The sequence below is a fragment of the Coregonus clupeaformis genome, chromosome 29 (genome assembly GCF_020615455.1).
Source record: "Coregonus clupeaformis isolate EN_2021a chromosome 29, ASM2061545v1, whole genome shotgun sequence".
Taxonomy (NCBI): domain Eukaryota; kingdom Metazoa; phylum Chordata; class Actinopteri; order Salmoniformes; family Salmonidae; genus Coregonus; species Coregonus clupeaformis.
Genome location: NC_059220.1, coordinates 559,336 through 573,013, shown reverse-complemented (window position 1 = coordinate 573,013; position 13,678 = coordinate 559,336). Strand labels below are relative to the sequence as shown.

The following is a 13,678-nucleotide window of genomic DNA, read 5'->3' as shown; positions in this document are numbered from 1 at the left end:
TTCAAATTCCTTATATTAAACAAACCAGACGGCACAATTTTCTTGTTTAAAAAATGTACGGAAAGCCAGGGGCACACTCCAACTTTCAGACATAATTTACAAACGAAGCATGTGTGTTTAGTGAGTCCCCCAGATCAGAGGCAGTAGGGATGACCAGGGATGTTCTGTTGACAAGTGTGTGAATTGGACCATTTTCCTGTCCTGCTAAGCATTCAAAATGTAACGAGTACTTTTGGGTGTCAGGGAAAATGGATGGAGTAAAACGTACATTATTTCCTTTAGGAATGTAGTGAAGTAAAAGTAGAAGTTGTCAGAAATATAAAGTGAAGTACATATACCAAAAAAATCGACTTAAGTAGTACTTTAAAGTATTTTATACTTAAGTACTTTACACCACTGCTGGTACTGGGGGCCTTGAATGTGAAATCAGCAGATTATCAGGTGTTTTGGAGTCCAATGTTCAACCCAGCGTCCAAAAACTGGGTCTCCATTGGAGGTTGTGGGTCTTCCAGCAGGACAACGACCCCAAACACCCATTAAAAAGCACCCAGGAATGGTTTAAGCAAAGATGCCGGACTGTTCTGGAGTGGCCAGCGAAAGAGTCCAGATCTAAATCCCATCCATAACCTATGGCGAGAGCAGAAAACAGTAGTTGGTGGAGGGCACTCCTCAAACATTGAAGAATTAGAGCAGTTTGCTGCTGAAAAGTGGGTCAAATTGCCAGCAGAAAGGTTCAGCTCATTGACGGCTACAAGAAGCGTTTGTCTTCAGTTATCTTGGCCAAAGGAGTACGCATCTAGTATAGCTCCGGGGGTGTCTATAATTTTGTCCATGTCATTAATCTTTTTTTTTTTGAAATTAAAACTGTAAAAATAAAATTGGTTCTGCAATGTAAAGAATCCAATAACAAGTTGTGGAGACCAAAAGTCACACAGCACTTTACTGTCCTCTTTACTACTCTGAACAGAGAAAGCCATGCTGGCGTTTGGGAACGGGACAGACAAGCAGTCCTCCACTGGAGCCATGCCCAGCCCTGCTCTCGCTACCCTCAACAACCACATCCAGCGCCTGGCAACCACGGTCCCTGGCATCACCATGGAAACAAAACAGAATGTCCTGAGAGCACAGATACCCACTGAGGTGAGGTGGAGCGGTGAAAGAGATGCAGCGAGGGAGGAGAGGAGAGATGGAGAGTGAGGTGGAGGAGAGGAGAGGAGAGAAACGGAGCGAGGCAGAATATCTACCCTGCATCCCACACTACCCCTACAGGGCTCTGGTCAATAGAAGTCCACTATATAGGGAATATGGTGCCATTCTCTGGTCTAAAGTAGTGCACTATATAGGGAATAGGTTGCCATTCTCTGGTCTAAAGTAGTGCACTATATAGGGAATAGGGTGCCATTCTCTGGTCTAAAGTTGTGCACTATATAGGGAATAGGGTGCCAATCTCTGGTCTAAAGTAGTGCACTATATAGGGAATAGGGTGCCATTCTCTGGTCTAAAGTAGTGCACTATATAGGGAATAGGGTGCCATTCTCTGGTCTAAAGTAGTGCACTATATAGGGAATAGGGTGCCATTCTCTGGTCTAAAGTAGTGCACTATATAGGGAATAGGGTGCCATTCTCTGGTCTAAAGTAGTGCACTATATAGGGAATAGGGTGACATTCTCTTGTCTAAAGTAGTGCACTATATAGGGAATAGGGTGCCATTCTCTGGTCTAAAGTAGTGCACTATATAGGGAATAGGGTGCCATTCTCTGGTCTAAAGTAGTGCACTATATAGGGAATAGGGTGCCATTCTCTGGTCTAAAGTAGTGCACTATATAGGGAATAGGGTGCCATTCTCTGGTCTAAAGTAGTGCACTATATAGGGAATAGGGTGCCATTCTCTGGTCTAAAGTAGTGCACTATATAGGGAATAGGGTGCCATTCTCTGGTCTAAAGTAGTGCACCATATAGGGAATAGGGTGCCATTCTCTGGTCTAAAGTAGTGCACCATATAGGGAATAGGGTGCCATTCTCTGGTCTAAAGTAGTGCACTACATAGGGAAATAGGGTGTCATTCTCTGGTCTAAAGTAGTGCACCATATAGGGAATAGGGTGCCATTCTCTGGTCTAAAGTAGTGCACTATATAGGGAATAGGGTGTCATTCTCTGGTCTAAAGTAGTGCACTATATAGGGAATAGAGTGCCATTCTCTGGTCTAAAGTAGTGCACCATATAGGGAATAGGGTGCCATTCTCTGGTCTAAAGTAGTGCACCATATAGGGAATAGGGTGTCATTCTCTGGTCTAAAGTAGTGCACTATATAGGGAATAGGGTGCCATTCTCTGGTCTAAAGTAGTGCACTATATAGGGAATAGGGTGCCATTCTCTGGTCTAAAGTAGTGCACTATATAGGGAATAGGGTGCCATTCTCTGGTCTAAAGTAGTGCACTATATAGGGAATAGGGTGCCATTCTCTGGTCTAAAGTAGTGCACTATATAGGGAATAGGGTGCCATTCTCTGGTCTAAAGTAGTGCACTATATAGGGAATAGGGTACCATTCTCTGGTCTAAAGTAGTGCACTATATAGGGAATAGGGTGCCATTCTCTGGTCTAAAGTAGTGCACTATATAGGGAATAGGGTGCCATTCTCTGGTCTAAAGTAGTGCACTATATAGGGAATAGGGTGCCATTCTCTGGTCTAAAGTAGTGCACTATATAGGAATAGGGTGCCATTCTCTGGTCTAAAGTAGTGCACTATATAGGGAATAGGGTGCCATTCTCTGGTATAAAGTAGTGCACTATATAGGGAATAGGGTGCCATTCTCTGGTCTAAAGTAGTGCACTATATAGGGAATAGGGTGCCATTCTCTGGTCTAAAGTAGTACACTATATAGGGAATAGGGTGCCATTCTCTGGTCTAAAGTAGTGCACTATATAGGGAATAGGGTGCCATTCTCTGGTCTAAAGTAGTGCACTATATAGGGAATAGGGTGCCATTCTCTGGTCTAAAGTAGTGCACTATATAGGGAATAGGGTGCCATTCTCTGGTCTAAAGTAGTGCACTATATAGGGAATAGGGTGCCATTCTCTGGTCTAAAGTAGTGCACTATATAGGGAATAGGGTGCCATTCTCTGGTCTAAAGTAGTGCACTATATAGGGAATAGGGTGCCATTCTCTGGTCTAAAGTAGTGCACTATATAGGGAATAGGGTACCATTCTCTGGTCTAAAGTAGTGCACTATATAGGGAATAGGGTGCCATTCTCTGGTCTAAAGTAGTGCACTATATAGGGAATAGGGTGCCATTCTCTGGTCTAAAGTAGTGCACTATATAGGGAATAGGGTGCCATTCTCTGGTCTAAAGTAGTGCACTATATAGGGAATAGGGTGCCATTCTCTGGTCTAAAGTAGTGCACTATATAGGGAATAGGGTGCCATTCTCTGGTATAAAGTAGTGCACTATATAGGGAATAGGGTGCCATTCTCTGGTCTAAAGTAGTGCACTATATAGGGAATAGGGTGCCATTCTCTGGTCTAAAGTAGTACACTATATAGGGAATAGGGTGCCATTCTCTGGTCTAAAGTAGTGCACTATATAGGGAATAGGGTGCCATTCTCTGGTCTAAAGTAGTGCACTATATAGGGAATAGGGTGCCATTCTCTGGTCTAAAGTAGTGCACTATATAGGGAATAGGGTGCCATTCTCTGGTCTAAAGTAGTGCACTATATAGGGAATAGGGTGCCATTCTCTGGTCAAAGTAGTGCACTATATAGGGAATAGGGTGCCATTCTCTGGTCTAAAGTAGTGCACTATATAGGGAATAGGGTGTCATTCTCTGGTCTAAAGTAGTGCACTATATAGGGAATAGGGTGCCATTCTCTGGTCTAAAGTAGTGCACTATAGAGGGAATAGGGTGCCATTCTCTGGTATAAAGTAGTGCACTATATAGGGAATAGGGTGCCATTCTCTGGTCTAAAGTAGTGCACTATATAGGGAATAGGGTGCCATTCTCTGGTCTAAAGTAGTACACTATATAGGGAATAGGGTGCCATTCTCTGGTCTAAAGTAGTGCACTATATAGGGAATAGGGTGCCATTCTCTGGTCTAAAGTAGTGCACTATATAGGGAATAGGGTGCCATTCTCTGGTCTAAAGTAGTGCACTATATAGGGAATAGGGTGCCATTCTCTGGTCTAAAGTAGTGCACTATATAGGGAATAGGGTGCCATTCTCTGGTCTAAAGTAGTGCACTATATAGGGAATAGGGTGCCATTCTCTGGTCTAAAGTAGTGCACTATATAGGGAATAGGGTGCCATTCTCTGGTCTAAAGTAGTGCACTATATAGGGAATAGGGTGCCATTCTCTGGTCTAAAGTAGTGCACTATATAGGGAATAGGGTGCCATTCTCTGGTCTAAAGTAGTGCACTATATAGGGAATAGGGTGCCATTCTCTGGTCTAAAGTAGTGCACTATATAGGGAATAGGGTGCCATTCTCTGGTCTAAAGTAGTGCACTATATAGGGAATAGGGTGCCATTCTCTGGTCTAAAGTAGTGCACTATATAGGGAATAGGGTGTCATTCTCTGGTCTAAAGTAGTGCACTATATAGGGAATAGGGTGCCATTCTCTGGTCTAAAGTAGTGCACTATATAGGGAATAGGGTGCCATTCTCTGGTCTAAAGTAGTGCACTATAGAGGGAATAGGGTGCCATTCTCTGGTCTAAAGTAGTGCACTATATAGGGAATAGGGTGCCATTCTCTGGTCTAAAGTAGTGCACTATATAGGAATAGGGTGCCATTCTCTGGTCTAAAGTAGTGCACTATATAGGGAATAGGGTGCCATTCTCTGGTCTAAAGTAGTGCACTATATAGGGAATAGGGTGCCATTCTCTGGTCTAAAGTAGTGCACTATATAGGGAATAGGGTGTCATTCTCTGGTCTAAAGTAGTGCACTATATAGGGAATAGGGTGCCATTCTCTGGTCTAAAGTAGTGCACTATATAGGGAATAGGGTGCCATTCTCTGGTCTAAAGTAGTGCACTATATAGGGAATAGGGTGCCATTCTCTGGTCTAAAGTAGTGCACTATATAGGGAATAGGGTGCCATTCTCTGGTCTAAAGTAGTGCACTATATAGGGAATAGGGTGCCATTCTCTGGTCTAAAGTAGTGCACTATATAGGGAATAGGGTGCCATTCTCTGGTCTAAAGTAGTGTACTATATAGGGAATAGGGTGCCATTCTCTGGTCTAAAGTAGTGCACTATATAGGGAATAGGGTGCCATTCTCTGGTCTAAAGTAGTGTACTATATAGGGAATAGGGTGTCATTCTCTGGTCTAAAGTAGTGTACTATATAGGGAATAGGGTGCCATTCTCTGGTCTAAAGTAGTGCACTATATAGGGAATAGGGTGCCATTCTCTGGTCTAAAGTAGTGCACTATATAGGGAATAGGGTGCCATTCTCTGGTCTAAAGTAGTGTACTATATAGGGAATAGGGTGCCATTCTCTGGTCTAAAGTAGTGCACTATATAGGGAATAGGGTGCCATTCTCTGGTCTAAAGTAGTGTACTATATAGGGAATAGGGTGCCATTCTCTGGTCTAAAGTAGTACACTATATAGGGAATAGGGTGCCATTCTCTGGTCTAAAGTAGTGCACTATATAGGGAATAGGGTGCCATTCTCTGGTCTAAAGTAGTGCACTATATAGGGAATAGGGTGCCATTCTCTGGTCTAAAGTAGTGCACTATATAGGGAATAGGGTGCCATTCTCTGGTCTAAAGTAGTGCACTATATAGGGAACAGGGTGCCATTTGGGACGCAGCTCTAAAACCTCTAACAGCCACGATAATAGAGTACCACAGTACGAGTCATAATACCCATAAAACCTAGCGGTCAAACAGGGATAAAGGTTCCAATCGTTTTTTCCACCATTCATTTTTCCGATTGGGGATTTTAGAAACACTTAAAATAAGGGCTGTGTTTCGTGTAGGCTTACCCTGGCGTGACGTTTTGATAACCGTGGAAATCTCTCTCGGACAAGGTGACTTTAATCAATATAGGAAGCTCGATTTATTCTCAGATTCAAACATGCTAATTAGCATAAAAGTAGACCACGCAAAACTACAAATCCCTGCAAGCTCCTGGATGTCATCTCTAGCTGACACCTTTGCTAACAGGTATTGTGTCAATTTAACAGGTATCAGTCAGTGTCCCAGCTGGGTGTATCAACAGACTCCTAAGGTGATGGTCAGTCAGTGTCCCAGCTGGGTGTATCAACAGACTCCTAAGGTGATGGTCAGTCAGTGTCCCAGCTGGGTGTATCAACAGACTCCTAAGGTGACGGTCAGTCAGTGTCCCAGCTGGGTGTATCAACAGATTCCTAAGGTGACGGTCAGTCAGTGTCCCAGCTGGCAAGCCGTAAGGCTGCTGGTTGGTTTGGTGGCCTTGAGGCCTTTTGTTTGGTTTGGTGGCCTTTTGTTTGGTTTGGTGCCTTAAGGCTGCTGGTTGGTTTGGTGGCCTTTTGTTTGGTTTGGTGCCTTAAGGCTGCTGGTTGGTTTGGTGGCCTTTTGTTTGGTTTGGTGCCTTAAGGCTGCTGGTTGGTTTGGTGGCCTTAAGGCTGCTGGTTGGTTTGGTGGCCTTGAGGCCTTTTGGTTGGTTTGGTGCCTTTGATATTTTTCCTTTTTGTACATATTTATGTTTCGTCACCATCTGAACAAATAATAATCCACTTGGACTGGCCGACCAAGAGGTCAAGACAAGACAGAGCTGGCCCTAAACTCGGTAAGTTGCTGTCTCCTGGCCACATGTGCATCCAACACGGTCCTCAAAACGTTGATTTCTCACATAAATGCACACATTCATTCAGCCTAGGACCCCCGAGACAAAGCAAATGCAACAATGTCCGTAGGCATCAGCTGTCCTACGTTTATCAGCTGTGCTGCGAAACTAGTTCGTCAGACTACTGAAAAGCCTATGCTCTCGGTCTAGGGTCCTAGGCCTGAAGACGTGTCCTTAAGAGTAAGCAGAAAGGAGTTGTCTGTGTACCTTCTCCAGCTTCTGACCTCTGACCGGCAGTGTTGACCATCTGGGCCGGACAGCTCCAGCGCTGTTTGGTCCTTCAGTTGTTTGTAGTTGAGGTTTTGCCAGGTACCACTCGCAAAAGAGGTTTGTCACCTCAAGGGTTTTCCCCTGGTTGAATAAAGTTTAAATAAATACAGAGTATATACACTGCTCAAAAAAATTAAGGGAACACTTAAATAACACAATGTAACTCCAAGTCAATCACACTTCTGTGAAATCAAACTGTCCACTTAGGAAGCAACACTGATTGACAATAAATTTCACATGCTGTTGTGCAAATGGAATAGACAACAGGTGGAAATTATAGGCAATTAGCAGGACACCCCCAATAAAGGACTGGTTTTGCAGGAGGTGACCACAGACCACTTCTCAGTTCCTATGCTTCCTGGCTGATGTTTTGGTCACTTTTGAATGCTGGCGGTGCTTTCACTCTAGTGGTAGCATGAGACGGAGTCTACAACCCACACAAGTGGCTCAGGTAGTGCAGCTCATACAGGATGGCACATCAATGCGAGCTGTGGCAAGAAGGTTTGCTGTGTCTGTCAGCGTAGTGTCCAGAGCATGGAGGCGCTACCAGGAGACAGGCCAGTACATCAGGAGACGTGGAGGAGGCCGTAGGAGGGCAACAACCCAGCAGCAGGACTGCTACCTCCGCCTTTGTGCAAGGAGGAGCAGGAGGAGCACTGCCAGAGCCCTGCAAAATGACCTCCAGCAGGCCACAAATGTGCATGTGTCTGCTCAAACGGTCAGAAACAGACTCCATGAGGGTGGTATGAGGGCCTGACGTGCACAGGTGGGGGTTGTGCTTACAGCCCAACACCGTGCAGGACGTTTGGCATTTGCCAGAGAACACCAAGATTGGCAAATTCACCACTGGCGCCCTGTGCTCTTCACAGATGAAAGCAGGTTCACACTGAGCACATGTGACAGACGTGACAGAGTCTGGAGACGCCGTGGAGAACGTTCTGCTGCCTGCAACATCCTCCAGCATGACCGGTTTGGCGGTGGGTCAGTCATGGTGTGGGGGGGCATTTCTTTGGGGGGCCGCACAGCCCTCCATGTGCTCGCCAGAGGTAGCCTGACTGCCATTAGGCACCGAGATGAGATCCTCAGACCCCTTGTGAGACCATATGCTGGTGCGGTTGGCCCTGGGTTCCTCCTTATGCAAGACAATGCTAGACCTCATGTGGCTGGAGTGTGTCAGCAGTTCCTGCAAGAGGAAGGCATTGATGCTATGGACTGGCCAACCCGTTCCCCAGACCTGAATCCAATTGAGTACATCTGGGACATCATGTCTCGCTCCATCCACCAACGCCACGTTGCACCACAGACTGTCCAGGAGTTGGTGGATGCTTTAGTCCAGGTCTGGGAGGAGATCCTTCAGGAGACCATCCGTCACCTCATCAGGAGCATGCCCAGGCGTTGTAGGGAGGTCATACAGGCACGTGGAGGCCACACACACTACTGAGCCTCATTTTGACTTGTTTTAAGGACATTACATCAAAGATGGATCAGCCTGTAGTGTGGTTTTCCACTTTAATTTTGAGGGTGACTCCAAATCCAGACCTCCATGGGTTGATAAATTTGATTTCCATTGATAATTTTTGTGTGATTTGTTGTCAGCAAATTCAACTATGTAAAGAAAAAGATTATTTCATTCATTCAGATCTAGGATGTGTTATTTTAGTGTTCCCTTTATTTTTTTGAGCAGTGTATAATAAAGTCCATCCAGTCTCCATGAGCACCCTAAACGCCTCTCTCTCTCTTACCAGCACACAGCACCTGGAAGTCCTAAACTGAAGGGCTAGTCTCTCTCTTCACCTGGAAGTCCTAAACTGAAGTCCTAAACTGAAGGGCTAGTCTCTCTCTTCACCTGGAAGTCCTAAACTGAAGGGCTAGTCTCTCTCTTCACCTGGAAGTCCCAAACTGAAGTCCTAAACTGAAGGGCTAGTCTCTCTCTTCACCCGGAAGTCCTAAACTGAAGGGCTAGTCTCTCTCTTCACCTGGAAGTCCTAAACTGAAGGGCTAGTCTCTCTCTTCACCTGGAAGTCCCAAACTGAAGTCCTAAACTGAAGGGCTAGTCTCTCTCTTCACCTGGGAGTCCCAAACTGAAGTCCTAAACTGAAGGGCTAGTCTCTCTCTTCACCTGGGAGTCCCAAACGGAAGTCCTAAACTGAAGGTCTAGTCTCTCTCTTCACCTGGAAGTCCTAAACTGAAGGGCTAGTCTCTCTCTTCACCTGGAAGTCCTAAACTGAAGGGCTAGTCTCTCTCTTCACCTGGAAGTCCTAAACTGAAGGTCTAGTCTCTCTTCACCTGGAAGTCCCAAACTGAAGCCATGCCCTTCCTTTTATCAACTCCAAACAGGAAGTTGCCTCAGAGATGCCTTGAGGATATACAGTGAGGAAAAAAAGTATTTAGTCAGCCACCAATTGTGCAAGTTCTCCCACTTAAAAAGATGAGAGAGGCCTGTAATTTTCATCATAGGTACACGTCAACTATGACAGACAAATTGAGGGAAAAAAATCCAGAAAATCACATTGTAGGATTTTTAATGAATTTATTTGCAAATTATGGTGGAAAATAAGTATTTGGTCACCTACAAACAAGCAAGATTTCTGGCTCTCACAGACCTGTAACTTCTTCTTTAAGAGGCTCCTCTGTCCTCCACTCGTTACCTGTATTAATGGCACCTGTTTGAACTTGTTATCAGTATAAAAGACACCTGTCCACAACCTCAAACAGTCACACTCCAAACTCCACTATGGCCAAGACCAAAGAGCTGTCAAATGACACCAGAAACAAAATTGTAGACCTGCACCAGGCTGGGAAGACTGAATCTGCAATAGGTAAGCAGCTTGGTTTGAAGAAATCAACTGTGGGAGCAATTATTAGGAAATGGAAGACATACAAGACCACTGATAATCTCCCTCGATCTGGGGCTCCACGCAAGATCTCACCCCGTGGGGTCAAAATGATCACAAGAACGGTGAGCAAAAATCCCAGAACCACACGGGGGGACCTAGTGAATGACCTGCAGAGAGCTGGGACCAAAGTAACAAAGCCTACCATCAGTAACACACTACGCCGCCAGGGACTCAAATCCTGCAGTGCTAGACGTGTCCCCCCTGCTTAAGCCAGTACATGTCCAGGCCCGTCTGAAGTTTGCTAGAGTGCATCCAGAAGAGGATTGGGAGAATGTCATATGGTCAGATGAAACCAAAATATAACTTTTGGGTAAAAACTCAACTCGTCGTGTTTGGAGGACAAAGAATGCTGAGTTGCATCCAAAGAACACCATACCTACTGTGAAGCATGGGAGTGAAAACATCATACTTTGGGGCTGTTTTTCTGCAAAGGGACCAGGACGACTGATCCGTGTAAAGGAAAGAATGAATGGGGCCATGTATCGTGAGATTTTGAGTGAAAACCTCCTTCCATCAGCAAGGGCATTGAAGATGAAACGTGGCTGGGTCTTTCAGCATGACAATGATCCCAAACACACCGCCCGGGCAACGAAGGAGTGGCTTCGTAAGAAGCATTTCAAGGTCCTGGAGTCTCCAGATCTCAACCCCATAGAAAATCTTTGGAGGGAGTTGAAAGTCCGTGTTGCCCAGCGACAGCCCCAAAACATCACTGCTCTAGAGGAGATCTGCATGGAGGAATGGGCCAAAATACCAGCAACAGTGTGTGAAAACCTTGTGAAGACTTACAGAAAACGTTTGACCTGTGTCATTGCCAACAAAGGGTATATAACAAAGTATTGAGAAACTTTTGTTATTGACCAAATACTTATTTTCCACCATAGTTTGCAAATAAATTCATTAAAAATCCTACAATGTGATTTTCTGGATTTTTTTCCCTCATTTTGTCTGTCATAGTTGACGTGTACCTATGATGAAAATTACAGGCCTCTCTCATCTTTTTAAGTGGGAGAACTTGCACAATTGGTGGCTGACTGAATACTTTTTTCCCCCACTGTATAGCTACTGGAATAGGACATGAACAAGAACACAGGAAGCAGACAGTCATGTGCAACAACTAAACTTAAAACTCAATAGGTCTATCCTCATTCTGCCATTACAAGCAGGAAACAGCCGGTGATGTCCGGACAACTTGCAGAGTAGTGTTGTCTTTTTGTTCAAACAATTCCCTTTCCTTCTCCCCAGATGAATTAAATAAATGTTCAACTGCTATTTACTAACGGTGGTTGTGTCTCCCCATTCAGGTGAATGAGAACGATAGACTGTGGGGTGATGATGAAGACTGGACCCTGCCGTCCCCAGGGCTGGTGGACCATGGAGCCCCTCCCCTCCACCTGTCTGCCCTGGGCTGGACCCTTCCACTGGGCCTCTCCCTGCTGCTCAGCTACCAGTAGACCCTGGTTTGGGCCTGGTCCTGGGGCTCCATAGACCACACTACAGTCCGACTGACCTGGGGGTGGAGGGAGAGAGAGATGTAAATGTGTAAAGGAAGAGGAATGGATTTTCTCTCCTCCTTACTCCCCCCTTCACAAACCACTCTTCTCTCCCCCTTGCTCCCCTTCACAAACCACTCTTCTCTCCTCCTTACTCCCCTTCACAAACCACTCTTCTCCCCTCCTTACTCCCCTTCACAAACCACTCTTCTCTCCTCCTTACTCCCCTTCACAAACCACTCTTCTCCCCTCCTTACTCCCCTTCACAAACCACTCTTCTCTCCTCCTTACTCCCCTTCACAAACCACTCTTCTCTCCTCCTTACTCCCCCTTCACAAACCACTCTTCTCTCCTCCTTACTCCCCTTCACAAACCACTCTTCTCTCCTCCTTACTCCCCCTTCACAAACCACTCTTCTCTCCTCCTTACTCCCCCCTTCACAAACCACTCTTCTCTCCTCCTTACTCCCCTTCACAAACCACTCTTCTCCCCTCCTTACTCCCCTTCACAAACCACTCTTCTCTCCTCCTTACTCCCCTTCACAAACCACTCTTCTCTCCTCCTTACTCCCCTTCACAAACCACTCTTCTCTCCTCCTTACTCCCCCTTCACAAACCACTCTTCTCTCCTCCTTACTCCCCCTTCACAAACCACTCTTCTCTCCTCCTTACTCCCCTTCACAAACCACTCTTCTCTCCTCCTTACTCCCCTTCACAAACCACTCTTCTCTCCTCCTTACTCCCCCCTTCACAAACCACTCTTCTCCCCTCCTTACTCCCCTTCACAAACTACTTTTGGTGATCTCACAGTGGAACCACCTCATCTATTTTGGTGATCTCGTGGTGCCCCTGGAAAGGAAGAGAGGGTACTAATGTGCCGGAAGGAATTCCGGAATCCCCATTCCCTTTATGACCCTGAGATTCTACCCCTCCAGATATACAGACACAGACACAGACACACACAGACACACACAGACACGTTCAACTCTACTTTTCCTACAGTGTGTACAGTATATGTAAGCTTCAGTGCAGGGCTGGGTGTTGAAGGTGTTTTAAAAGGTGTCCAGAGGACAGAAAGTGGAGTTGTTTTCTATGGAACACTCAGATCAGCTGAACTCTCTGTCAGAACGGACCAACCGGGTTCTAACGGCTCCAGAACATTCAGAACATGTAATATATTAACGTGAACATTCTGAAGACTCCACCTCCTCCAATACCAACTGTCCTGACAGACACAGCAGCACAACATCAGAACAGAGAATTAGCTTACGTCTCAAATGGCACCCTATTCCCCATGTAGTGCACTACTTTTGACCAGGGCCCATAGGTCTCTGGTCAACAGTAGTGCACTATATAGGGAACAGGGTGCCATTTGAGACAGAGCTTTAAACTCCTTCAACCAACGTTCTCCTCATTCAACCACTCACCTCTTTTTTTAAAAACGTTTTTACTTCAGTTAAGTCTGAGTTCAATCACTGTGTTACCAGCCACACTAAGTTATAGTTCATAACTACATCAGAGGAGAATGTCTATAGCATGCTAAGTAACCTTTTACTAAACCATTTGGTACTGTATAGTAATGTATAGTAATGTTTAAGACATCTGGTAAAGCACATTTCTGTTGTCATGACATCATTTACAGGGTGAAAGGAAGAAGATTGTTGTGTCCTAAATAGCACCCTATTTCCTATATAGTATAGGGCCCATAGAGTTCTGGTCAAAAGTAGTGCACTATATAGGGAATAGGGTGCCACTGGGGAAGACGGATGATGTGGATGGATCTTAGTAAGACTATTCACTCTTCCCATGTCCCATGTGTCAGCCTACCACTCACAGGGAACCACTCCCCACATGGGACAAACAGAACAGAGTGCTTCTTTAAAAAGCACAGCTCATATTTGTGAGTCAGCCATATTTGTTATCATGTTTAATATTGATACTATATTGAAACTAGTGATGAGAGACAGCGGTTGGGGCGGACGTGGTGATCAGTGACTCAACTTAATAACCCTTTCCCATAGCACATAACCCAGTTCCGGAGTAAAGGAAGGGGTTGCAAAATTCAGGTAACTTTCCCCAAAATTCCCAAGTTTTCCAGAAATCCTGTTTGGAAGATTCCTGGAATCAGAAGGAATCCAAAATCCTCGAACCAGGATTTCTGGAAAACCTGATAATTGTGTCTAGCAGTCTAGTCA

At 45.3% G+C, this 13,678-nt stretch overlaps 1 protein-coding gene across 1 annotated transcript in view; it reads left to right on the top strand.

Moving 5' to 3' along the window:
- The window catches only part of LOC121544206 (GDNF family receptor alpha-4-like), a 90,818-nt gene extending 78,999 nt beyond the window's left edge, over positions 1–11,819 (top strand). Inside the window, exons 9-10 of the mRNA XM_045209032.1 lie at positions 968–1,140; positions 11,296–11,819. Coding sequence (XP_045064967.1) covers positions 968–1,140; positions 11,296–11,445 — 323 coding nt within the window. The 3' untranslated portion in view covers positions 11,446–11,819. The remainder of the gene's footprint in view (positions 1–967; positions 1,141–11,295) is intronic.
- The last annotated feature ends 1,859 nt before the right edge of the window (positions 11,820–13,678 follow it).